At 40.3% G+C, this 25,919-nt stretch overlaps 2 protein-coding genes across 15 annotated transcripts in view; one reads left to right on the top strand and one right to left on the bottom strand.

The window, feature by feature from the left end:
* Positions 1-4,955: 4,955 nt before the first annotated feature.
* dusp14 (dual specificity phosphatase 14) lies at positions 4,956-17,251 on the top strand. Its single transcript, XM_086261964.1, has 2 exons — positions 4,956-5,242; positions 12,956-17,251. Exon 2 carries the CDS (start codon positions 13,061-13,063, stop codon positions 13,694-13,696), a length of 636 nt encoding a protein of 211 aa, XP_086118090.1. The 5' UTR covers positions 4,956-5,242; positions 12,956-13,060; the 3' UTR covers positions 13,697-17,251.
* A 6,230-nt stretch (positions 17,252-23,481) lies between these two features.
* Positions 23,482-25,919, bottom strand: part of synrg (synergin, gamma) — a 42,471-nt gene continuing 40,033 nt past the window's right edge. For 12 of the 14 annotated variants that reach the window (XM_086261949.1, XM_086261953.1, XM_086261954.1 and 9 more), the window contains one exon: positions 23,482-24,489. In XM_086261949.1, coding sequence (XP_086118075.1) covers positions 24,358-24,489 — 132 coding nt within the window. In that variant the 3' untranslated portion in view covers positions 23,482-24,357. The remainder of the gene's footprint in view (positions 24,490-25,919) is intronic. The other 2 variants (XR_015124717.1, XR_015124718.1) reach the window with 1 other exon arrangement.

The following is a 25,919-nucleotide window of genomic DNA, read 5'->3' as shown; positions in this document are numbered from 1 at the left end:
AGGAAGGGGTGCTGCCTTAAATGTTTCCTTTATGTTTGAATAGACTAAGTCCAGTGTGTTCTTTTCACTAGTTGCAAAATCTACATGATGGAAATGAGGGAGAACTGTTCTCATGCAAGCCTGATTAAAGTCTCCTGTTACAATGAAAACACCATCTGGATAAGTATTTGCAAGTCATTGATGGCAGTAGAGAGTATTCAGGGCTTCCTTGATATTTTCACTGCAGGGAATGTGCACAGCTGTGATGATAATAACAGTACATTCAGTGGTCAGGTAGAAGAGCCTAGCTTTTACAAAAAACGCTGTGTGTGAAGAGCTGTGACTTGAGATGACTTCAGTATTTTTGCACAAGCTCTTTTAAGTTTAAATGCACACACGACGACTACAGGTAATAAGAGCACAGCTTCAGAATATTATTGCAACACTTGGAATGGATGGATTTAGCCATGTCTTAGCTTCTGGTAGTCCAGTTTGTTCTCCAAGAAGCGCAGATGTTAACAAGGAGGACATAAGGGGTCTTGGGGCCTTGCGTGCATCCTGCATGGGCGATCTCCCCCTCTTCCATCAACTGCAATGCTTTCTATTTTTCTATTGCACCACCTTCTTCTACTCCACTAGCAGACAGTGCTGGTAGGAGACTTTACTGCTTGATGTACCAATCATAGCTCATGCAGCTTGTGTAGCCAGCTACGCAGACCTTACAGAGTGCTTGCATGTATAGTTCCTAAACTGTTGGTTTCACAAAGTGCTACCAATGACTGACAGTTGTATATTAGTTTGGCTTTACCATCCAGCAGATTCACAGCCAAACGATCCAGTTTAAGGGCATTTGAGACATTAAATGTCTTTTACTATCAGGAGCCAGTGCAGCTGCAGCCAAATAAGGTGCCACCATCTGGCATCAAGTTAACTCTAACATTTAACATGCTAACTGAAGCCTGTAGAGTCTGAGATGTAGCTCTTGGGTATTTCTATGAACATTGCACGGTCTCACTTTGGGGTGAATTTTTTACAACAAGTAAGTTGCATTAATTTATTATAGTTAGCCAAAAAAAATGAGCTTTGTGTTTTAGATTAAATATACCTAGTATATCTTAGTTTAGCTGACCAGAAATTCTTAAGGTGCTCCAATCAGTGTTTAGCTACAGGAACACTGTTTTAATATGTTAACAAACAATCCTGGTCTCATTCAAGGTGGCCAAAAGTTAGTCTGTAGATGAAAAAGAAGTCTGTAGATAATGAACCTCTACTTTCTTGAGCTATGACCTAAATATAAAGTTAAGTATACAGTTTAAGGCATCGGTTCAATATGCTGACTTTGTAAATTACTGTCTGCATATAGAATAAACTCCATTATAAAACAATAAAACACACGGGCTGTGTCTATGCTCTGAATGGCTATGATTCACCTTTTGCTTGAGGCGTCCTTTTTGGAAAAAAAGAAGATGTCGATGGTCATAATGGAAAACACGACTTCAGCAAGTACAGCTCTTGGATTCCTGAGTGCTGCTCTTCATACATTCATTAACTTGTTTATTTTCTGTTTTACACTTCACGGGCGCAGCATTCATGCTGGTATCATTACTAAAGTGTATTGGTGATGAATCATTCTCTTAAATTAATCAGTAACAGCCTAATGTTGCAGATAGAAAAAAACAGTAAATTGTCAGTGTTTTAGAGACCCAAACACAATTTCACAAACCAAATTTTCAAGGGGAGCTTACAACTTTTTTAAAGAACAGTTCACATCCTGGTTTTAAATGTTACACCAAATATACTGATATATAAGCCTAAAAGGATTTTATACAAAATATAAACTACCACAACCTCAAATAACCAGATGGATGGGTGGACAGAAGAAATATGGTTATAAGTAGAATAAATGATTACAGAGTTTGGCTGGTGGGTGTCAGTTTGGTGTGACTGTGTCTGTAGTCTTCATTAAGTCCTGTTTGTATTCATGTAAAGAAGCAAAACGAGTTTCATTCTGACTTTAGTGATTCCATTAACAGGTTTGTTTGTTCCATAGCTGTAGCTCACAGTTTTCAGGGAGGTGCTTGATCCTCCCACAGCTTCTGTATGAGGAGTGATTGATGCCAGGGACACAGTAGCATACGAGGCACACCTGCCTCTGATTGTTGATTCTCACCTCACCATGCTTCTACATCATATTCAGTGCTTTTTAGTAATAAATAGTCTTGACTTTTTGTTAATTAAATCAAGCATAGCAATAACCTTGTGGGAAACGTTCTTGGGATTATAGAATTAAAACACTGATAAATTATTTCTTTCTTTCCACTCATTGTCAGCCTACATTAGCTGTGATAGATTTCAAACTAAATGGTGGTCAGAGCATGGCTGAACTAAGGTCAGTAGGCTTGATTAAGGGGTTACCACACAGAACTGCAGCTGAAATAACAGTAAATATTTCAGGTATACAGTCTGTTCTAGATTGCAAAACAACAAAGCCTACTTTATAATCACATGTCACATGCCAACTGTGAAATCACACAGCCTCATCATCTTTTACCTGGACTTAAAGGTGTGCCAGATTTAGTGCAGTCTTCTCCTGAGCAATAGGCATGGCCACCTCCTCATCAGCGCTGGTATAGGATTTGAAGAAGTTTGACAGTTTCCTCCAGGAAGTCGTATCTTTTCAAGCTGCAGCATCTTCCTCTTTATATCCAGGGAACCTCTCCTGTACAGCTATAAGCTTGAAATGGCAGTAAAGCCAGATATGACTGTACGCTCACATCCCCGCCAACTGCATCATACTCACCAGTCTGGAAAAAACAGAATGGTTCAAAATGACACTAAAGTGCAGTTGTAACATCACTTTTGACACACATTGCTGTTTATGAGGGCGACGTGAGCAAAAAACAGGTGTTAGCTAGCCCTGGAGTTTGGAAAGTTGCATTCAGGTAAAAACACATTTGTACTGCACATGCTAAATACCTAAACACATAAAGTGTGTATTTTTTAATATTTGTTATTGTATTGAATGAAAGCACATCTAACAGCAACAGCCCCACAGCCTTGAGACAGCATTAAACCTGTAGAAAGATAAAACCAGTAGACGTAAATACAAACTAATTATTCCCAATTCAGAAATGCCAGTACAGGTCTCCAGGACCTCTCAATTATATTCAGTCTGTTCTCACTGAGATGTCTCTGTAGATACTTGTTCAAAGCTCAAATGTGGGTAGAAAGTTCTTTTTCCACCGCTGTAGTATGAACTTTTCAATCACCTGATGATGAATGATTTCCACTAATTGGAGCATCTATGTATTTATCGGGAGCTTTAATGTGTCATTTGAATATGTTCATGTAAACAGGTTTTTCCTGACTGACCCAGCAATTGTTTTTGTTGCTGCTGATTGATTCTTTGTGTTTGTTTGTTTGTTTTGGTGATAATATACAATAATAAGGCTCATACAAACTTTTATTTTTCATAAAAACACACATTAGAAAATCTACCTCCAGTAGAAAAGCTTGGTGTTGTCAGTGTTGCTCATTCATTTCGGAAATGAATGCAAACTGCAAAGTAGCTTGGCCGCAGTGCTGGCACGTCAGTGCATCGAAAAGCCACAAGTTTCTACAACAGTCGCATACATGCGAGAATATGACCACCGCAGTCTCTCTAGTTTCAAGAATCACAGACAGAGACAAGCACGGCTAGCACAGACTCAAATCTGATCACCCATCTGGCCATCCTACATATCCAGTGATGTTGGGGGCTACATACATAGTGATGAACTAGAGTTAAATGCAGTATTTATTATGTTCTAGCTGAACTTTTTCTTTACCGCTTTTTCCACAAGGACTAATTTTGCCATCACAACCACCCGCTCAAATTATAATTGTCTTAATAATTGTAACGGCAAGAAGAAAGAATAAATTCAGCACCTGTCTCACAAAAGTCATAATTTGAGGGTTACATTAAAAAAGGATTGTGTATGTGTCTTGTGTAGGTACTTCTAGGTGTCAGTCATGCCTCTGTAAACAAATTACTGTGATTTAGCTCACAGAGTTTCAGTGCTGATGTCCACCCTGCATACAGAGTGGAGAGATACTCTTGATGTGATAGAGAACGGAAGCGTCACACGAGCCTTCGGTTCAGTCAAGGTCTGTGGGCTAAGGTGGAAACCACAGGCATTATGGTTGGTAACCTGCTGTTAGCTCTAACCAGGTAGTTTCTGTTAATTTATTTCATAGTGTCTGTTTTAACTTTTGCATTGTTATGCAAAAATAATATATACGCCTATGTTAAATTTTGTGACTGTTCTGCCCTTTTGTGCGTTTCAAAAACAATTACATGAACTGTCTGTTGGTTTGTTTCATTTCTTTCCAGCACTCTAGTAAACCATGATAATAGTTGTGTTTGATGCATAATGCACAAATGATCAAGCCTGGTCACATTAGCTTTGCTTCTGTGGGTAGTTGGGGATGGGTTTGTGTGGGGGTGAGGGTCCCCAAATAAAATTCTGCTTAAAAGACCCATAAAATTTTGGGCCAACTCTGGTGGTGATGAATGCTGAGTGGATGGGCACCTGTTTTTGCCTAGAACCCCAATAAACTCTAGAATCACCAGTGTAAAGAACCGTCATGCACTTGACCCTCTGACAGTCCCACAGCTGTGGGGGGTGTTTCACAGTCTGTGATCAGTCTCACTGCCTCTGGTTCCGATCCCAGCTTTTCATCCCTAAAAATCGATCACACATCGTGAAGGTACTTTTACAGATCGCTCACCTTAGTTTATAAAATTCCTGTAAAACTAGTGCAGTAAATCGGTTTATGTGCACTTAGTCTTGTTCAGACGGTGAATCTGGAGCTTGAGGCTCATTCATAGTTCGGCCACAGCCCTGTAGATTTCAGACTGGCTGAATCTCCCAATAGAAAAGCCTGGAATCATCTCAGTAAGCCAACATGCTCCTCCTGCCTCCCCCTCCTCCCCCTCTGTGTGGCACTGATCACCCCTTATACTGGAGGCAGCGCTGCCCTCTGCACGCCGCACAACCAGGCGGATGTACCGATGGCTCGTACTGTATTTCTGGTGACTTTCACGTGATGTTATTGTGTGTTGCGGGCTGTTTGCCAACCTCTCGCCTTCTACCCGGCCGTGTGCATGAGCGGACTGGCAGGAGGTAGATGTGTGACAGCAGCAGATCCGTGCGCGCCGGTTTGGTGCAGGCGGCGAAGGCGCTCTGAAAACCTCCATCTCTGCCTGAGAGAGAGTCGACTGGTAAGTTGAGTTTTCCATCTGACGTTGAGCCAGTTTATCGGCATTATGAGGACCTCATATAAGATGCCTACTTATAAAGCCTTGACTTATTTTATTTTTTTTAAAAATGGGTTTTCCGGGCAGGTTTATGTCCAGCTTTTTAGTTTTGTGATGTAAGCTGAGTGAAACTGGAGAAGCGAGCGCGCCTGCCAGGAAAGCAAACGTGTCGCTGACACTTCCATCAGGCATTTTCTACTTACTAATATTCTCTATTTCCGACAGCCCAACTTGTCACAACGCAAGCACATCTCCGCGTCACGCGCACGCGAACGGGCATAGGAACGTGCGCAGAGGAGCGGTCCTCATTCACGGCTCGTTCTTGAATTATTAAACTTGAGGAGTCATTCACTTCAAACTCCACATTCTAGACTCGTACTGGTTGCTGAAAACGAAAAATAACGAGACATGGCTAATTATAAAAGTTTAAAGTAGTAATCTATCTGCTTGTCATGTTCCCAACTGGTAAAAATGTGTGTAAAATGTCGTAAAATACTGAATAAAAGCTTCTAAAAATTTTTTTTAAAGAAATCTGAAAATTTAATGATTTCTAGTTTACTATCAAAGGTGATAAGGAAAAGCAAGAACAATTCACATTTTAAAAAAGCTGAAATTAGTACATTTTTGATATATTTTAAAACAAATAGGAAGAGTTGCTGGTTAATTTTGGCAGTGTTTGACATTCCCAGCTTGTGGAATCAATCAAGGATAATAAAAGGTTAAGTCTGTGTCAGTCTGTCATTTTTTTCCCATTGTGTAGAAGTAGAGTCCATTTATCTGTCTCATGTGTCTGCTACGGTGAGTAATCTCTAAAAGCGACACTAAGTGTTTCATTTAAAGACAAATTTGTGGAAAACATCTCAAAGGAAAGGGAGGAGGCATCCTGTCTCTTACTACATGACATGTGACCATCTGTGGCCATCAGTGATTTTCCCCTTGGTGCGACATATTGAGGTGTGACATTGTGGATCTGGGTGGTGCTGCTGCAGCAGGAAGGTGCCAGAGCCGAACTCTCATGTGGCATTTGTCCCTCTGTTTCGAAACTTTCCCTCCTCTGAACCAACAGCAGCTACTGTGTGCATTGTTTGTGCTGGAATCCAGCTGCATTGGAGACATTTGAGAGGCCATGCCCTTCCTTGCTTGCCCAAAAAGACCGTCCCTGTCATTGCTGCTCATTCTCCCCAGATCATTATTGAGTCTGTGCCGAGACACTTTCAGACATCACTCAACCTGAGCAGACTGCCTCTTTTATTGAGAAACTGCAGCCGTCTCCGGCTATTTCAGTTATCTCGTTTCGGTCAGGAAGTTCAGTTCTATCAAGGTTTCACTCGTTAGTGTCGTGAGGACGAGGTTGCCAGCGGGACCGCCACTCTAATTTTCCTGCAGGTGGGTCACGTTTCCAATTTGTGTTAGCGAAGGTGGAACCGGACCCCCGAGGAATCTCCCCAGCGAGAGAGCAGCGTCACAAGATTTGTGAGGTGGCACCAACTGTTGACAGATTCATCTGAGTGATTGAGAGAGGGGATGTTTCTGAAACATAAAGGAGATCAGAAGAAGAAAACTCGAAATTTAGGTGATTTGAGGGAAATGTCTCATTGGGATTTCTCAGAAAGATTTTTTTTTCACAAATCAGTTTTAAGAATTTAATGGTCTAAAACACAACCATAAAAGACACCGTCGAAATAGTTGTAGCCTAATGAGAAATTAAAAATGTGATTGCCTCCAATGTGGATTTATTATTTTTGTTAATAGGTTTAGAATAATTGGCTTGGAGAATTGACTATTATAGTAATGAGGCTATAATAATGAAAATGTATATAATAAAACAACTTCAATTTGGTCTTTTGTAAAGTTCAGCACTAATTTGTAGTAGAGTAAAAGTTGGAATGCTGTCCTTTAAATCCTCAGAGTAAATTTGACTGACAGTGAGCTGCAGCATTTCCAACGTACAGTAGAGTTTTCAGTGACGACAGCCTGTGCATAATTCTCCCTCCTCCGCTTCTGCCCTGCCAGGGGTATAAATAACCATGTGGATGAAGCAAATCTCAGCACAGCCCAGCGCTGTGGTTCATCAGCACTTTGGAGAGGGCCTGGGCTTATTTGGTTTTCTTATTTTCTTCTTTTCCCCATTGATGTGGCTACCGCTGTTGCACTGTTGGTTACTTGGTTGCCCAGCAACTCAGTTTGTGTTATCTCTGTCTGTGAATTATTGCATCAGCTGTGCAATACATAGAGACTCACGACAAGGCATCTGCTCGCAGGTCAGGCTTAGCTTTTGTTATTTTAGAAAGATGTCACTGGAGATGTTACACTCAGACTGATGTGGGTGAGATTAGGGACTGGGATAACTTTAATAGTGGAGAATCATCTGATTTTTATTTTGAAAGTTCATCTATTCAACCCTTCCTGTTTCATCTTTCTCTAAGCAGTTTTTTTCCCTATCAGCTTCATCGCAAATGAGTCTCTTGTCCCACATTTGGTGTAAGGTGTGGGACTTGAACTGGTGGAGAACCCCTTCATGTGCTTTACAGAGAAGAATTTATTTCAGTTCAGGTTTATTTATATAGTGCCAATTCACAATAACAGTTGCCTCAAGGCATTTTATACTGTAAGTTAAAGATCCGACAATAATACTATGAGCTAGCAATCTGCGAGGGTGTGAAGGAAAAACTCCCTTTTAGCAGAAAGAACCCAGAGGAACCAGACTCAGGGAGGTGCAGCCATCCACTGCGACTAGTTGCAGGTCGAGGCAAAAAGAGGAAAGAGAAAAGAAAAAGACTATAGGGAAATGGGGAAAACACACAATAAGGAAGAAAAGGCAAAAAATTTATGACATGTTTCAATGGTATATAAACAGGTAGAGCACAAATAGAAGTGATTGAAGAAGAAGTACTTAGTGCATGAAGTCCCACAGGAATTTGAGCCTATGACAGCATAACTAAGGGAGGGTTCACAGTCACCTGATCCAGCCCTATTAGTTTTAAGCTTAATTTTCAAAGTAGAGAGGGTGTCTGTCTCCCAAACTGAGAGCTGGTTCCACAGGAGAGAGGTGTAATAGCTGAAGGCTCTGCCTCCCATTCAACTTTTAGAAACTCTTCGAACCACAAGTAAGCCAGCAATGCATTGTTAGGATAGCCTTGTACTATGAGGTCTTTTAAGATACGACAGAGCCTGATGGTTCAAGACTTTGTATGTGAGGGGAAGGCAGTTCGTCTTGTAACCGGAAGGTTGCCGGTTCGAGCCCCGGCTCGGACAGTCTCGGTTGTTGTGTCCTTGGGCAAGACACTTCACCCGTTTGCCTACTGGTGGTGGCCAGAGGGGCCGACGGCGCGATATGGCAGCCTCGCTTCTGTCAGTCTGCCCCAGGGCAGCTGTGGCTACAACTGTAGCTTGCCTCCACCAGTGTGTGAATGTGAGAGTGAATGAATAGTGGAATTGTAAAGCGCTTTGAGGGCCCCAAAAAGTGCTATATAAATGCAATTCATTATTATTATTATTATTATTATTAAGACCCTGTCCCACTTTCTTTTTTAAGGCCCAGTGTATGCTGATCTGGTATACCTTCAAAAACTTTATAAAAGAATAATTACTAGTTTGTATCCATGTCCTCCAGACTCATATAGTATTTAGTGAATATGGATTAGCTGATCACCAAAGAGTCAGTTCAGTCACGTAGTGGTTAGCTTTAGTCCAGGCTCTTCAGTAATGAAAAGTTTTTGAAATTATGGTGTCAAAGTGATGTTGACCTTTTCACTTTGTGCGCGTCGTCATCTTTATATTTCAGAGTGATTGAGTTTTGGCCAGAAATTTGAATTACAAGGTCACAGTGGCATTTGACTATCAAAATACAATATAGTTCTTTTAGAGTCCAAATGATTTTGCTCAAAATATAAGGTTTAAGAGATATTGAGGTCGTTAGGGTCCATACATACATACATACATACATACATACATACATTTTTTTAACGTGGAAATGAGCAGTGATTGTTTGAGTTAGCAGCAACAACAAAACACATCGTCTGTCATTCAGTTCATAGACTGACTACTCCTCACTGATCGTTACACAGGGAGGTGTGCCTGAGTTTGAGCTACAATATCAATCTTTCTGCAAAAATGACAGTAAAGCACTACGAAGAGTCGCTAAAGGTGAAGTGAACTGAACAATGAAGATAACTCATTTGGGAGAGTCTGTTTCAGAAATCTTTATTGTTCTGTGGTTCTGCTGCTTGTGACGTCTCTGAGACCTGTTCAGCTCTAAAATCCTCCTCAGCTAGTTACTTTTTCACATTGTAATATAAAACTTTTGATTTAGGTTTACCATCCATTTTGACTGAAGGACCCACCACTCATTATTGAATGATTAAAACCACGAAGACCCCATTAACAAATGAAGTGATTGCATGATTAAAATTGACTAAAAAAGTAAATTGTGGCTCATTTTTGGCTGCAGTTGGTCTGTGGTACTTTAACTGATTTTCCTTATTAGTTAATCTTCAATTATTGGTATTTAGAGCTGCCTAGGCGCCCAACCCAGCAATTCAAAAACCAAAAATCTATTAATTTACTGTCACATCAGGTGAGGTAAATCACTGCTAGTACTTATTATGCACTTGATGCTCCTGCAGGAAACTTGTTCACACTCTGATGTAGTCTTGTGATTTTGAGACTGCTCTACAGTGAGAAACATATTTGTTGTTTTATCACAAGTGGTGGCGCTGTGGATGAAGGTGCAGCAGGTTTATGGCAACCATTTCACAGCAAAGTCCATGGTGGATGGCAACCAGGAACACAGCTGATAGCATTATTTTGCATTATTTTAGTTTATCCTTTCGTTCCTTTTTTCCTTTTCTTTTTTTTAAAAGGGAAGCAGGCCATGCTGGGATATCAAAGCTGTGAGCAATACAAGGAAAGGCTTTTCTAGCCCTTGGGGAGATTAGCTGCTCCATGACTTACTGATTTTCTATGCAAGCTTTAGGCAATAAAATCATTAACAATCTTGCAGGCAGAGAGAAACTTGTTGGGAAAAATAAAAGATATGACTGATATTATTTATATTATGGGTTTTAAAGTGCTCCTTTTATGTTGATTTACAGCTAAATGCTTTTGTTCTTTGACTTCCAGAGTTGAGTAAAAGTTAAAAAGAATTTAAGGGAACACTTAAATCACACATCAGCTCTTGGATGAATGAACTGTCCAGTTGAAAATCTTTACTGACATACACTGTGTAATTTGTTGAGAACAAAGTGACATAAAAATGGTGAGCAGACATCAAACTCATTATTCTTCTGTGGGCTGGATTCAAAATCACAGCAGAAATCAAGGTTAGGTTTGTTTGAAGTGTTTTTTATGGTATCCCTTTGTGCACCAACTCAAAACATCCTCTGCCTGAAACAAGTCATTTTAACTGCTTTCCCTTTAACCTCAGTGTAATAGAAACAATAATAATCTCAAAACTTATTTCTTAACAAATCATTATTATTTATATGCCTACATTCTCCCTTTCTATTACATTACATTTTCAATCATGTTGTTTTGTAAAATGAAAATCTACTTTTCTTGCAGCCTGCAGCTTTTATGGAAGTATATTCCACATTAGTACTCAACAGTGTATTTACCAACCTTTTGATTATGGTAACGCTTAGTTTTCAATAATTTAAGGTAAAATTTGTGTTGTATTTATATAAAAAACAAAACAAAAAAAACAACCAGTATAAAATCATTGAAACAAACACAAAGCAAGGCAGCCCAGAAATGTCATCGCTACAGTATGTCCTGGGTCTGCCCCAACCTCCTCCCAGTAGGACATGGCTGAAACCCCATAAAAATAACATCTGCCTGATCCACCTCAGGTGGCATCTGCAACACTGCTGGACCAATCTGTCTGTCAATCTCCCGCTCCACCCTCCCCTCACTCGTGAACGAGACCCCAAGTTACTTGAACTTCTTGCTGGCGTGGAGCGGGAACTCTACCCTCTCCTGGCTGAGAACCATGTCTTCAGGTGCTCCTCCCAATCACTTTACCAAGTTCATGCTTTGATGAAGTCAAGAGAATTACCTAATGGAATTTGGAAAAAAAGAAACTAATTGATTGACAAAGTCATAAAATTGGGAACAATTAAAAACAAAACAATAATAATAACATCTGTGAGATATGACAAAATACACCTCTGGGGGTCTACATGGACCCCAGTCAGTAGAATGAGGGTTAAGGCTGTCCTCCTTTAACCTGACTTCCTTGTGATTGGCTGCGTCTTAGAAACGATAGGATTAAACAGCAGATTCCCTGTTCACAGTCAGAGCTGTGTGCATGAGATGACCATGTTAAGAAACATTTTATGAACACTCTCTTTGACATCATACAGAGCCAAGAGTAGGAAAAGAAATGAAGACGAAGATTTTGGCTCACAGGGACGTTACCTGTACATGTGGTGAACTCTTGATTTGAACATGAGCGTCCACTGTTGTAATAACATGACAGAAAATATGGAAAAGCATAGCAGACACTCTTCCTTGCATTAAAATGAAGCATCCGCTCATCAAAGGGGGGGAACGAGGGATTAGGATTTGATTTACCTTGCAACCCTTTTGTGCATTGAAAGCTGCGATCACAATTTAATTGCACCTTCCGCACTCATGCTTTTGATTAGAATTTAATTCACAAGAAGAATCCCAGTCTGCAAGGTGACGGCACACAGCAGTGTTTTTGCCATGCGTCTTGTTAACCAGACCGCACTAGAAATGAAGGAGAAAGACCTGCCAGCCTAGACTGGTGCAGGATGTGTGGATGACGCACGACAAGTGCAACAGTGTGCGAAGCTCAGCCCGGAGCTGTGGGTTCTCCGCTGATAGTCTAAGCATTGCCACAGGTGTTTCCATCAGTTGAGCACATACAGTAGTATATGTCATATTACAGTTTCCATAATATAATTTTCCTTGTATGTGCTGTACTCTCAAAGAGAGTAGAGGTAATTTTCCTTTTAGGAAAAAAAAAGAGAGAAAAGAAAATGAAATTAGGGTGGCAAATCGTCTGTTTAAATGAAGTTTGGTATGATCATACAGTATGTGTGATTAGCTTCCACCCTGCTGTTTGGTGCAGTGGAGAAATGACATTAACGGCAGGAATAGCCAGAGAGACGAGATGTAATCTGTATGTGGGAGCCGTGGATGGATGAACATGAGATGAGGTGAGTGTTTGCCTGCGGGACGTCTGCGCTCACATGGCAGAGCGAGGCTCGTCTCAGCGTGCGGCCATTCGACCTGAATGTTGAGACACGTACAGTAGAGTGACTGGTCTCTGCGGCGCGGCGGATTCTTGAAAACCCCTCTCGTATAATTTTGTGATGTGAAGCCGGGGGGCTGCGGGCTCACAGCTTCGTATTTTTAAATGAGTTCAAACTATTTTGACTCTAACAGCTTTTTTTGTCTGGGTTCTTAAAGTTTGAAGACGCACTCTTACAAAAGCATTTCCTTTTTTTTCCTCTCTCTTTTTATCCAAACCATTTCATGGATTCGCAGCACTCTGCCCTCCAAAAGAAGGATCTTAGTGCCCTTGTTTTGTAGTGTTTTCAAACAGCAGTCACGTTACTCATCCTTGAAGTGTTTTTATGTTTGTCAGCCTGCACTGAAATAGAAAAATGTTTAATTTAGATAAAAGCTAAGTCTGCTTTTGTATTTCAGGAGCTGTCTGGCTGGTGCCGCTGCACTACTATGACTCTGAGCTCATGAAGATTTTGTAAAGGAAAAAAGAAAATCCATTCCTGTTAAAGCCCACTTGTTTTCTCAATGGCTTCCCGCAGCCAAGGCTTCTTCCACCATCATCATCACCACCACCATCCCAACTCCATGGTGCCTGCGACGGTACCGAGGCTGCTGCCCGAAAATGGCAGCCTGCTGGGAGGCATCGCACAAATCACCCCCAACCTCTTCCTCAGCAGAGGAAACGTGGCTTCCAACCGCAGCCTGCTGCTGTCTAAAGGCATCACCTGTGTGGTCAATGCCACCATTGAGCTCCCCAACTTTAACTGGCCTCACATGGAATATGTAAAGGTCCCACTGGCAGATATGCCCCACTCCCCCATCTCCTTGTACTTCGACAGCGTGGCCGATAAGATCCACAGTGTGGGACGTAAGCGAGGGGCGGTGTTGGTGCACTGTGCAGCGGGAGTGAGCCGCTCCGCTTCTCTGTGTCTGGCGTATCTCATGAAGTACCACCGTGTGTCTCTGGCCGAGGCCCACGCCTGGGTCAAAGCCCGCCGCCCCGTCATTAGGCCCAACGGTGGCTTCTGGCGCCAGCTAATCGAGTACGAGAGGAAGCTGTTCGGCAGAAACTCTGTTAAGATGGTGCAGACGCCCTACGGGGTCATACCTGATGTTTATGAGAGGGACCGCAGGAGCCTCGCTCCATACTGGGGCCTGTGAGAGAGGCAGTGCCGACTGTTCAGTGGGGGATCGAGGATGAAAGTGAAGCCCTTTTGCCCTTCTGGACTGGAGGTTCCTACCTGCTCTGGACAGAGGAAGAGAAAATGCACAAGTGTGCGTGTGTGTGAAGCTTAATTAATGAGTGATGGTGCTTTTGGACAGAGGGAGTTCAATCAAACCCTGGCCGTTGATGGTGCTGCTGTTGATCCAACCAATTTTCTCCAGTTAAGTCTTTAAGTGGGAGAAAGGGGACTTAAAACCCAGAATCCTTCGGACCAGAGGATTGGATGGGACCACAATGATGTCAGACACCAAAACAAGATAAAACTTTGAGTTGAAGTCAGTGCCGTCCTTCTCTGGGTCTGTCTTTCCAGCTCCAGCGGATGATAGAGGTGTTCAAACAGTGATGTGACTGAAGTTCTGTTCCTGACGTGGTGTCATGTGGTGGTATTGTGCCAGTTTTGCAGTAATCCTTGGTGTGAAGGGCAGCAGCATGCTCTTAATTTATGGTAGCATTAAAGATAAGTGTACAGAAAAAAATATAGGGAAATTATTCTATTGGAATGTAATGATAGTGAGGGGGGAAAAAAGCTTATGATGCATTTTAACTGAATGAGAATCAAAGATGTTATAGCAACCTTTTTTAAGGTGAAATTTGAAAAGATGTAAGCTAGGAATCGAGGTTTAGGGAAAGCTCCTGTGTAACACAGGGTTGACTGTTCCATCCTCTGACCACACTATGTTATTGTAGTGCTATTTGATGCTATATTAAAGAAAATATCTGCTGCCTCAATAGAAGTGGTAGCTCTATGAAGTCTGTTTTCCATCCCACAGTTTTTGCCTTTTATCCAAATTCGGGTAAGGCTGCAAAAAGATCAGCACAGCACAGAAAAGACATTTTATTTTCTGTCTGGAAACTGGTCCACCTCTGTGGTGTAGCACTCTTTTGAAGATCAGTAGGCTGAAGATCTTTTTTTTTTTTTTTCTTCTTCTTTTTTTTTTTGCTATCATCTGCAGGGTGAAATTTAAACTTTTTTTGCACGCTCTAGCCACACTTCAGAAATACTGGTTGTAGGTCTGAGACATGCTGCAGTAAATCATAATAAAAATACACTTTGGGACAATTATCACATAAAAGATGAATAAATACAAAAATGTCTGCATACTTCAAGTGATATTTTCCTCTTAGAGCCATCAAGTGGACTTTTTGTGTCTGTAGAATGTGTTTCCTTCTCATAAAGCCTGGCTTAAAATCCAGTTTTGTAATATTTAAATCCTACATTCATGTTCACTGTCTCACTATCTAGTCTCTACTGCTTTATTTGGGGTAGTTTTTTTTGCATTTAGTGACATTCTAGTACTATATAATAGTATAATATAGTACTATATTATTCATATAGTGTGACAGAACTATAGATAAACTAAACATAACCCTGGTTGAAAAATTGGTTGTTGAAAAACACAGCTTTCCTCAAGTATAATGAATTTGTATGTATTTATTGAATTTGCTCAGATTAAGCTTCTTCTGGCCAAAGTCCAAGAGTATATCCATCAAAAGAAACACATTATCTCTGTAACCACACAGTGGGACAAAGAGCCCTTGTACCACAGAGTGCAGGTGCTAAAATGGACAATATGTCACCTCACCATTTCTTCCTACAGTACAAAATTGAATCGAAAATATGGCCCTTTAATGGCCCTAAGATCCCTCAGAATCAGCTGTTAAAATGCATTGTTGAACCCCTCTGTGTTGTGTGAAACAGACAATGATGAATCACATGGTTAAGGAGAGGTCATTCCTTTGTGACTACTTTATTTGAAACACCTTTCAGTTATAATAACAGAAAGAAGCTTTTCATGTAACAGAAACAACATTAAGAAAAATTCACTCGATATGCAAGATGCTTCATTGTTTCAGTCGTCAGTCACGCAAACCTAGAGATCAGCCAGCAACCACCTGGCAACCTCCAGTCGCTCGGGGAAAAATGTGTATTCCCCAACCAGTGACTGGCTGCTGAAGGTTGCAAACTCTCGAAAGGTGAAATCAGTCACGGAGACCTCCTTTTGATTGTTTTGGTCTTTGGCAGATAGTTGCCTGTAGATTCCACGCAAGATGCTGTTTTGTCTGCAAGCATTTGTCAGCGACTACAAAAACCTCCTTGTGATTGCTTTGGTTGCAAGCAGATTATCACAGTTGGCTGTCGTTTGCACGCAAACTACTTGCCAAGCGATATTGAAACTGGAAAGAGTGTGATGCAAACCAGAAATGGAGAACTTTTGCTTACAAATTATTATCTTTTTCAAGTTTCAGTACTTTACTGAGAGCAGTTGGCAAGTGTTTGCAGACAAGTCAGCATTTCCCATGCAAACTTCATGTAACCACAGCAACCTGCTAGCAACCAAAGCAACTGGAAGATTTTCTGTGCAACAACTTCTCTTTCAGCAACCTCCAGCAGCCACTCACATTTTTCCCTAGTGATCAGTGATTGCCCGATGCTTGCGCTGAAGTGCTTGCCTTTGCTCTGTTCTTGGGCTAACTGTTAGCATAGATGTGGTGAATTTTATGGCATATTTCAACAAGCCACCGGCTTGTGGACATATTTTAAGGCCACTTCTTGGTAACTGTCACTACATCCATATTTCTTTTTAATATAATGAGAAACTCTGTTGCAAACCAAAAAGAAAAGCAAAGAAGCAAAAAAGAAAAAACTGTATTTTTTTTCCTAATAAAAAGCAACATTTGTGTGTGTACTGGAGCAATGATTAATAAATCTATTATTTAAGAAGAAAGCAATTCTTTTGAGACCACAACCATGCAATGGTGCAATAAAATGTCACTTTGTAGTACTACTGTAAGAGACCAGCACTGAGCTGAAAATTTCAAGCCACGGAGATCAGTGCACAGATGCTTTTCTGATATCCCAGGTGTAAAAAGGAATAAAAACACCAGAGGTACGGGATTGTACGAGGATGTTATTTCAAACCCTGAGACAGTGACATTAAAATGTAAAAACATAAAAAGATAATATCACTCTTTGCATTCACCCCTACACCCATTGTTTTGGACTTTTACCAGAATCAGAGTGCACATTTAAAACAAAACTGAAAGCATAAATTTTCTCTTTTCTTTTTCTAACTGTGAATGGAGACATCTCCGGGATTTTTTCACATGAACAGGCAGCAGTCTTTCCTTCTCCAAAGGCCTCTTGATGTTCAATCTGCACAGCCAATTTCCCCAAGAGATGTCTTCAGATGTCAAAAAAGCGTTCTGTCATTCATTTCTTTTTGCTGTGGTTACAGAGCAGCAGGCAGATATTGATGAGCACCATTTGTCTTGTGCCCACACTTCTGAGGGACCTCCAGAGTGGTCCTAACAATGAATTCCATTACCCACAGAGACGCGGCTCGCTACAAAATGCTCAAGTGATGGGCCCAAATTATACAGCGCGGACACCATTTCTGGTGGGAGTGCGTTAAATGTTGCTGGAGGTTGCAAAAAACTCTTTTAGTTATCCCCTTACCCTCCTTCTGGTAGTGTTAACGCGCACACATGCACGTGGGAGGGGGGGGGGGGGGGGGGGGTTTCAGAGCACAGTCAAGCACTAAAAGTAAACACATCCTTCATCAGCAGCAGGATATTATCGTCTATCATTAAAGCAGTAAGCAAAACCATTTGCATCATCCTGAGTGTCGGAGCAGGCCTGGCTCCAGCCGTGCAGTCCATGCAGAACGAATGGCACTGAGGACATTTCTGGAGATGACATTCAGACATTCAGTCAGCAACTCAACGGAAAGCATCAAATACTGGTGAGCTGCAACACACCGCTGTGTGCTAATATTGTCTTTATGATATTTTAATTTGTTGTTTTATGATGAATTATTTAATGTTCAGTGTACAAAATGTCAAGTTAAAAATGCACAATTTGGCATCTTCAAACTGCCTGCTTTATCCAAATGAGAGAACAAACCCCAAATATGATATTTTTTGACTGTGTTTGCACTGGCTAAAGACAGAGGAAAGTGTTTCATGTGGAAGCTTTTAATGTTCGGTTCATCAATTGTTGCTAGGATGCGGACATGTAGTGACCTGTTAGTTTTAACACCAAGGTTTTGGACAGTATTGGGAAAATTAGCATTTAGCTTAAAGGTGTTTTTTGTAATAAACCTCTGTATAGTTTACTCAAAGGTTTCACCACTAGGGGCAGCATTTTACCCCCTGCTGTGTGCTGCTTTAACTTTGTCTTTTGCAGGCTGCCGTTTTAAAGAAGAATGTGCTCTTAAGTCTCCTTATTAATAAAGACTGCTCCATCATCACTACGCCATCCTATGGTACAAAGTGGTATTTCACAAAGTACAGCCCAGCTCCAGTTCTGCTTTAGTTGCTAACTACTAGTTAGCTGTTTCTGTACTTTTGTTTCATTTTGAAAGATTTATCATTTTAATTTAAATATTTGCAGAACCTGATGCAGATTTAAGTTATTGTAGTTGGAATTTGTAACTTTGACAGAAAATACCATTCAAGTCATCAATGCTGTAATTTCGTCACGCATCGGCGTGCGAATGCTGAACAGTACAGACTCACAGAGCCGCTAGCAGACTGCTGTTTAACAATAAAACTAATGTAGAATTAAAAAGATTGCATCATTGTTTTTAATTTGTACATAAACAAACAAACTAATTAATATTTATGTGGTTTCTACAGTCGGTTAATCATTCAGGGTTGAAGCTGCCACTGTAGATCCTGAGGTCATTCTTGCGTTATTATATCAGAAAATGTTTTTCTTTCCTTTTTTGAAAAGAATAATTATCTTTGTCTATTTTTAGCACCAAATATTATGTTAAATATAAAATAGTGATTGAATATAAACAGAATATATAAGAACTGTGGAACTGAAAATGCAACACAACAGTTAAATTATTATGTTGTTATTGTTATTATTATGTAAAATCGGTAGAAAATACAGTTTTCAGTTTTCATCGTAGGTTTTGTTGCTGCAGTCCTGGTAAATAATGAAATTTTTCAACCACACGTAGCAAATAAAAACATCCACTGTGGCTGCAATGGATTACTGCAATGCAATGGAGGCTGTATAATTTGAAGCCTCTTTGGGCTTCAAATTATACAGCCTCTAATGATCCACTATAATCTGCATGAGCTACACAACTACTGCTGTATCACTCGGTTGTAAATCCTGCATTTCCATTTTAATAAGGCCATGCACACAAGCCCATTATTAATATAAACACACTGCCTCAATTTTAGACCTGACATGCTCGTTATAGTAATAATTTGACAACATGATTTAGCCAAACAGCAACATACGCTTCAGCTGTGTGGTGTGAGTCAAAGCCTGCATTTCTTTTAGCTTCACAACAGTTGGAAACATTAGGAGAATGGGCACATAGAGGATGCTGCTTAGATGGAAACCTGTGTAAAAGTCCCAAAGGGCAGATTTAAATGTTGTTAGTGCTTTGTGTTATGGTAATGAAAATTCAGGGTGCAAGCAGTTGTATAGAAAACCATAACTGAGAATAAAAGATGGAGAAAGGGGAGGAAAAACAGCCCCACAGTCTGACTGAGGGTCATCTGAAGCACAGCAGAATTTAGTTTGTCATGAAACAGTCATTGTTCCTCGGCGAGCAGCTGAACGAGCGCGTTGTCTCTGTGGTATAACAGTGACTCATCTGTCGGCTGCCTTTCAAGTCTCAGCTGTCTCAGCTGATTGGACACTGAAGCGAAGGACTGTGAGCCACGAAGCTTGAGTCTGTGCACTGAGCATCAAAGCAGTGGAAATGACTAATATTTGTGTCCAGGTCCTTAATGGGGAAATTGGGTCGTCATAAATTATGTTAAATGTTGGCTTTTGCTTTCCACTAACAGTGAACCAAAGATGAGCGTTAAAGGATACTCTCTGTACAGGCGGCTGTGGCTAAGGAGATAGAGTGGGTCGTCAAGCAATCAGGAGTTTGTTGGTTCGATCTGATTGAGTATCTTGGGAAAGGTATTTAATCCCACATTGTTCCCGATGCGTTCACCGGAGTGTGATTGTGTGTGTGACAGATTAAAAAGCTCCTAAAGCCCTGAGTGAATGGATGAATGTGGCTTGTAATGTTTCAAAGCACTTTGAGTGCCAGTGGGAGTGTAAAAGTCCATTTGCCATATTTGTTAATTTTTATTTAATTTTTTTCAACAAATTCAGACCATCAGAATCAGAATCAGAATCAGAATACTTTATTGATCCCTGGGGGAAATTATTTGGATGGAGTATATTTTGATTTGTCTTGCTGTTAAATACTCGGGAGCTCAATGTGCATTAATCCAAGGCCAAAAATAGACCTCAGTCTATATTATTTACTTCCATTTGTGTCACATTTGTTAGAAATAACACAGTACCCAGCATTTTAAGGACTTTTTAAAAAATGTAACTTTAAATGTGTCTTTCAAATAATTTCCATGACGTGCTCTTTTCATGAGGTTTTTAGGCTACTTGACCAAAAAAGTGACACTTTAATATCTTCTTGAACCACCTTTAGCTTTGATGATGGCACACATTCACTCATGCAATGAGTTTCGGGCCTGGAAAGTCAGTATTTGGCCACCTTCTTCAACATAGACTGAACTTTCTTAGACCACCTTACCTTTTTACTGTTGGCAGTGTGTTTAGCATTCATGCTGAAAGATTGAGCTGTTGCCAGTTAGATGGTGGCTTAAATGCAGCTCCAAACCATGACAGAGCCTCCACCGTGTTTTACAAATGGCTGTAGACACTTAACATTGGACCTCTTTGTTCAAGTTGTTGCCATAAAAATAGTATTTTACTTTTTATTTTGCTTGTCACACTATGTTATTGTGGGTATTTTTTGTAGGCTAATGTTAAAAGAAGGGAATAAAGATCTGGTTTTGTGAAAGGCTGCTAGTAACAAAGTGCCTGGAGACCCAATTTAAGCGTTTTCTGTTGTGTGCTTGTCGCCTTTTCTTATGCTTGAATAGGTCATAGGTCAGTTAACACAAAAAAGTATTTGTTTACTGTATTTGTGTTTTATTTAGTATAATCTAGATGTTGATTTGTTTATTGTGTTTTTTTGACAAGGCATGTTATTGAGTCAACTTTGGTAATTTCACAGTTGCGTCTTCAATAATTAATCCAGTCCTAATATTTCTACTGTAGATGAGTAATTAACCAATTAATCACTTTGCAACATTTCAGAAAAACTATGAAAAATCAATATCATGACTCATCTTCCAGTTCTAATTTATCAGGAATAGCATTCCGATTTAAAAAATGTAAGCCTTTGACGGTTTGTACGTTTTGCTTGATGAATGGCTCGAGTCATTTTATTGATAGTTTAAAATTTTTTGACTACTTTGAATACATTTTTGCTTGATTAAAAGGAAACACTTTGCTCAAACATCACCACCACCCCGCAAAAACGCAGGATTAGTGCTCAGTTAATCATCCCGAATGCTGCTAATACATTTAAGCTCTTCCTCTGCTGTCACTGTGATTAAATCTCGTAAACACTGAAACAGCTGCTTTAAAGTCTCAAACATAAATAATTGGAAATGTTGTCAAAATGTAAAGCGGGAAGCAGCTATTTCCACGAGGGTGAAGATGAACTTACAGAAGCAGCTGTTTTTAATCAATAATATGATGGGCCATGGCCACAAAACACCAAAGAGCAGCACTCAGTACAGCACCGTATCAGTTCAATCTCTTGTCTCTGCCAGACTGATCGTTTCAGCACGCCATCTCAGACAATAGGCGTGAAGCTGGGCGCAGCAAGGAGAGAGACGAGGCTGCATTTTGATTTACGCGGCCTCGCTCGGTAATTGATTTCAGTGTTTGTAATTTTAGTAATCCTGGTGTTCACGGTGAGAGGAGAGGAATTCATTTTCTGCAGGAAATAAATTAGGGAATGGCGAGAGATAAAAATGGATGTTGGAGAACACACCTGAAGAGCGGGGGAATAATAATAAGACTGGTTTCACCCCCACCTTCCCCCAGACATCGCATTTGATTGGCTGAGCTCAACCGCCAGCGATGGCCCTGCAGGCTTGTTGGTAGAGAATTTATTCCATTTTGTCGCAAAGTGATGGAAATGAGGCCTCTCTGGCCGGAGAGAAAGTACATTATTGGGTAAAATGACAGAGAGAAATGTGCAGAAACATTCATGCATTCGGAAGAGGAAGCATCACAGGAAAAGCAGCGGAATAAGAGCAGAAAGCCACGTGAATTAAATGAGTCATTTTAAGGCCGTGCTGTGTTCAGATTTGAACACACTGGATGAATGAATCCAGAAAAGTGATAAAACATTGTTGACTGTGTGTTTAGCGGTGGTGAGGGTACAGCAGTGCATAAGTTTGAGGGTGTACAGGCTCAGCGTACTGCCAGGACAACCTGGATCATTTTTGGAGCCTTGCTTTCTCTGGCATTCTTTTCTGTTTAGGGTCCTTTATTTTGGTTTTTACCAACACTGCTATCGGCGTTTGGTGATAAATGATTAAATCTGGAGTAGGCACAATGTTTTTGGCTTCATGAGACAATAAAAATTCTTATTTTATTTATTTATTCCTATTTTAATTTTATTTACATGCCCATGTTGAAGTCTTGTTTGGCCTGTTTGTGCTGTTGGCAACTGATATACTTATTATCTGCTCTACCATATAAAGGTCATGTAGTCCCAGGCATGGTGATGATTTCATAAATATTGCAATTATTTTATAGGTTTTTGTGGATATAAATTAGTTCTTTTGTGAGATTAAAATCCTACAATGTATTGATAAGGTGTTGAAAGGTCATAAACATTAAATATGGGTCATTTTAGCCTATTAGTAGGAAGCTGCTAGGCAACTCCAAGACTTCATATGTGATGTGATAAGAACCTACAAGGTTTTGATTTGGTGTATCTTTACTATAATAATCAAATAATCTCTGTGTATGTTGTTCTCAGGTCCCCAGGGGTTCCTATCTATATCGGTGATCATGACATCATTGCGCTGCCTACCATCCATGTAGCAACAGCCTAAAATTACGCATTTATGCAGACATGATGCCTTAAAAAAGCATCATAGAAGTTTAATTTTCCAATAGTACCATCAAGTTTATATCCACTATCCGTTGAATTATAAGCCGAGTAATCACCTGGAAATTGGCTAAAAAACAGGCTAAACAGTGCACAGCACAGAAATGCAGTAGCTATAGTAAGAGAATATATAAATCAAGGCTTATTTTTTTATGCCTGTCTGGCAGGAGGGTCTTAAAATACAGAGTCTTTCAATTTTTTTGTGCGTGACTTTTTCAAATTTCAAGGAGCTTGCATTAAATACTTGTATTTTCTTTTTATCCTAAAAGGGATTTTATATGCAGAACTTTGGCTTCAGGCAATTATGTGGCAAAAGACCAAAGGTGATTAAAAAAAATGGAGTAGTAACATTAATTATATTCACCAAAGTAATGAGTTACTTTAGAACTACACATGTAGTTTTCAGAAGTATTTGCTTTCCTCAGAAGAAGCTGGTTACTTTATGGAAAATTATGATGAACTGATGTGTATTCAGTCCAGGTTAGTTATACTTTCTTCATTCACGATTACGTACGGCTCCCGAGCTAAATAAGTGGCTTCATTAAAGGCTGAACATAATGCTCAGAGTGGATGGACACATGCCCTCCAGCTTCTTGTGTCTGCATGGAAACGCCACAGTGCACACAAGCATGTCCTTCAGGTGAACTTGGTCTGCATGACCTGTAAACCTGATAATTACATTAACTCTGCGACACTTTAACCAGTTTGCACGTCATTTATTTACATAACATTCACATTACAGCTGGGTGATTAATACAAAGCTGCAGCATGACACTGTAATATACAGAAAATGCTGCTGCTGTTCAAATTCAGCATTAGTAAATACTTCCAGAATTTCAGCTCTGCACACAACAACAACACAGAAAGTCACAACAGATTCCCGTCAAATCCCCAACACCTACAAAATACAATTTAAATACCCAAAGAGGTGTTAAAGTTTCCTCACAAACAGTGCAAAAGACATTCAACACAGCGAAACATAATGCAGAGAAAGAGAGGCGCCTGCCTTCCGGCAGAGCAGAGATGGTTTGAATGTTAAAGATTTTCAAAAAGACATTAAAACCATAACAGCCACAGAGTTTCATCCAACAGACCCGAGACAGAAATACAATTCAAGTAATTCAATGGTAGACTTATGATTCATTAAGTCTGATTCACTGCAAACAAAAAATATACAAACAGAAGCAAAAACCTCCTCTGCCAGTGTTATAAGGATATTGCACACCTAATAATTTAAATAGGATTCACTGATTTGTTATATTTATTAATATTGTTGCATTTCTGCACGAATAGTCAGCAGAAATAATTTGTCAAAAGCAGCATTAAAAACAGATTTAAATATGACCTCAACTGCTGACCTGTATGGTTGAACGAAAGAGTAACCATATGAACCGACCAATGACTATTCAGGGAAAAGATCTGCAAATGAACACAGTCTGGGTGAGATTTCAGGATAATAAAAAAAAATCTAGAGGAATCCAGTGACTGTAGATGTCCTCCTCTTGCTCTTGGTGTGAGGCGAGTGGCCGCTCCACCTATCTGGTGGTAATTAGCTCTTGCCGCGTTACCATGGCAGCTCAGAGCAGGTCAGGCAGGATGAGGCCCGGGGGTTTGGGCTCCACACAGTTAATCCAGAAGTTGGCACAGCTGGCGTGGTACTGATGGCCCCCGTACATCAGCTTGAAGTTGTCTGTCTCCGAGTTGAACGCCTGTTAGAGTGAAAGGGTGAAATATTATAATAATATAAACCTGTGTGTGCACCTGCTTTACCCAGACTTCATTTTAATGCTGCTGAAAGGGAAAAAAGGCTAGTTTATTTTGACGAGCACAAAGCAGCCTGCAGCAGCATCCAATTAACTTGAATTCAATTCAGTTTTATTTATATAGCTCCAAATCACAGCCACAGTTGCTTCGAGGTGCTTTACATTGTAAAGTAAAGACTCTAAAATAATAGAGAAAAACCGCAACAATCAGATGGCCCCCTATGAACAAGACCTTGGTGACAGTGGGAAGCAAAAACTCCCTTTTAAGAGGAAGAAACCTCTGGGAGAACCAAGCTGAGGGAGGGACAGTCTTCTGTGGTTGTGGGTAAGAGGGGGAGAGGAAAAAAGACACGCTATGGAGTCCATGTCAGATCTACCGAAGGCCGTGATCCTCAGATGGAAAACCCCACAATGCAGTTATTTCTATGCCTACTTTTGTAGAGACTGAAATTCAAATATTTAAGGGGGGGAAAAAATCTGCCCCTGTGAGTAAGCGAGCAACTGAAAGCAGCTTTTAAAATCTACTTTTTTGGGAAGGCTGCAGGGAGCTCGCACCAGTCCAACCATAAAAGCCTCTTAATTAACTGGGAAATATGACACATGCCATTACCACTCAGCTGTATTGAAGGTATTTATAAAAGTATGTGCAGCACGCTTATCCAGAGCATGAATCAGCTATCCTCTGAGAGCAGCACAGTGGTGCACAGCACAGCACAGCTTCAATGTAGGTGACCCTGCAGTAAATTACAGCCAAGTTACGCAGGATGAAAATCTGCCTCTGGCGAGCAAAACATTTCAATAAACATGGGCAACGCCTACTGGGGAAAAACTCAAGTCGTTAAAAATGGCCTGCATAAAATTATATGAGAGCACAAGAAAAAGAAGAAAAAAAAAATAGTGTATGAATAATAGTCCAACTGGTACAAATGTTCTATCTACAGAAATGCTGTGAGAGCCACATGCTGTGAACATCTCACTGATCATAACTAAATCTGACTGTTTATAAGGAGTCAAACTAAATCTAAAGATTTTCTGCATATTTAAAAAATGTGACTGTGGTTGAAATCAAGGGATGTTGCATGCTGTGACACTTTTACACTGTTATATATATATAAAAACTCAAGAAGGATGACAGTGCCCCTGGGATTTCTGTAAATGTGCTGGAACAAATAAATGTGCACCGGCTGACATTTAGAGAGACCTAAGATGAGAGGTGCTGTGTAGTCCTCTCTTTATACACAAAATATGCATCCAAGATGAAAATAATGTGTTGAAGTAACGTGTTTACAGCTGGGCATCAGATGACATTCTTTATTCAAATCTGGAGGTATGCATGAGAGCCATCAAAACAGCCATAGATATCTTCATGCATGCTG

Source organism: Aulonocara sp. 'chitande type north' Nkhata Bay, linkage group LG14, assembly GCF_057382095.1.
Source record: "Aulonocara sp. 'chitande type north' Nkhata Bay isolate Kocher_YH1m ecotype deep benthic linkage group LG14, A_spYH_male_GT1.1, whole genome shotgun sequence".
Lineage (NCBI taxonomy): Eukaryota > Metazoa > Chordata > Actinopteri > Cichliformes > Cichlidae > Aulonocara > Aulonocara sp. 'chitande type north' Nkhata Bay.
The sequence above is the reverse complement of the archived record's forward strand: the minus strand, read 5'-3'. Positions and strand labels throughout refer to the sequence as shown.

Excerpts from the sequence above, each read along its gene's own strand:
- dusp14 (XM_086261964.1), top strand. The coding sequence starts at position 13,061 with ATGGCTTCCCGCAGCCAAGGCTTCTTCCACCATCATCATCACCACCAC.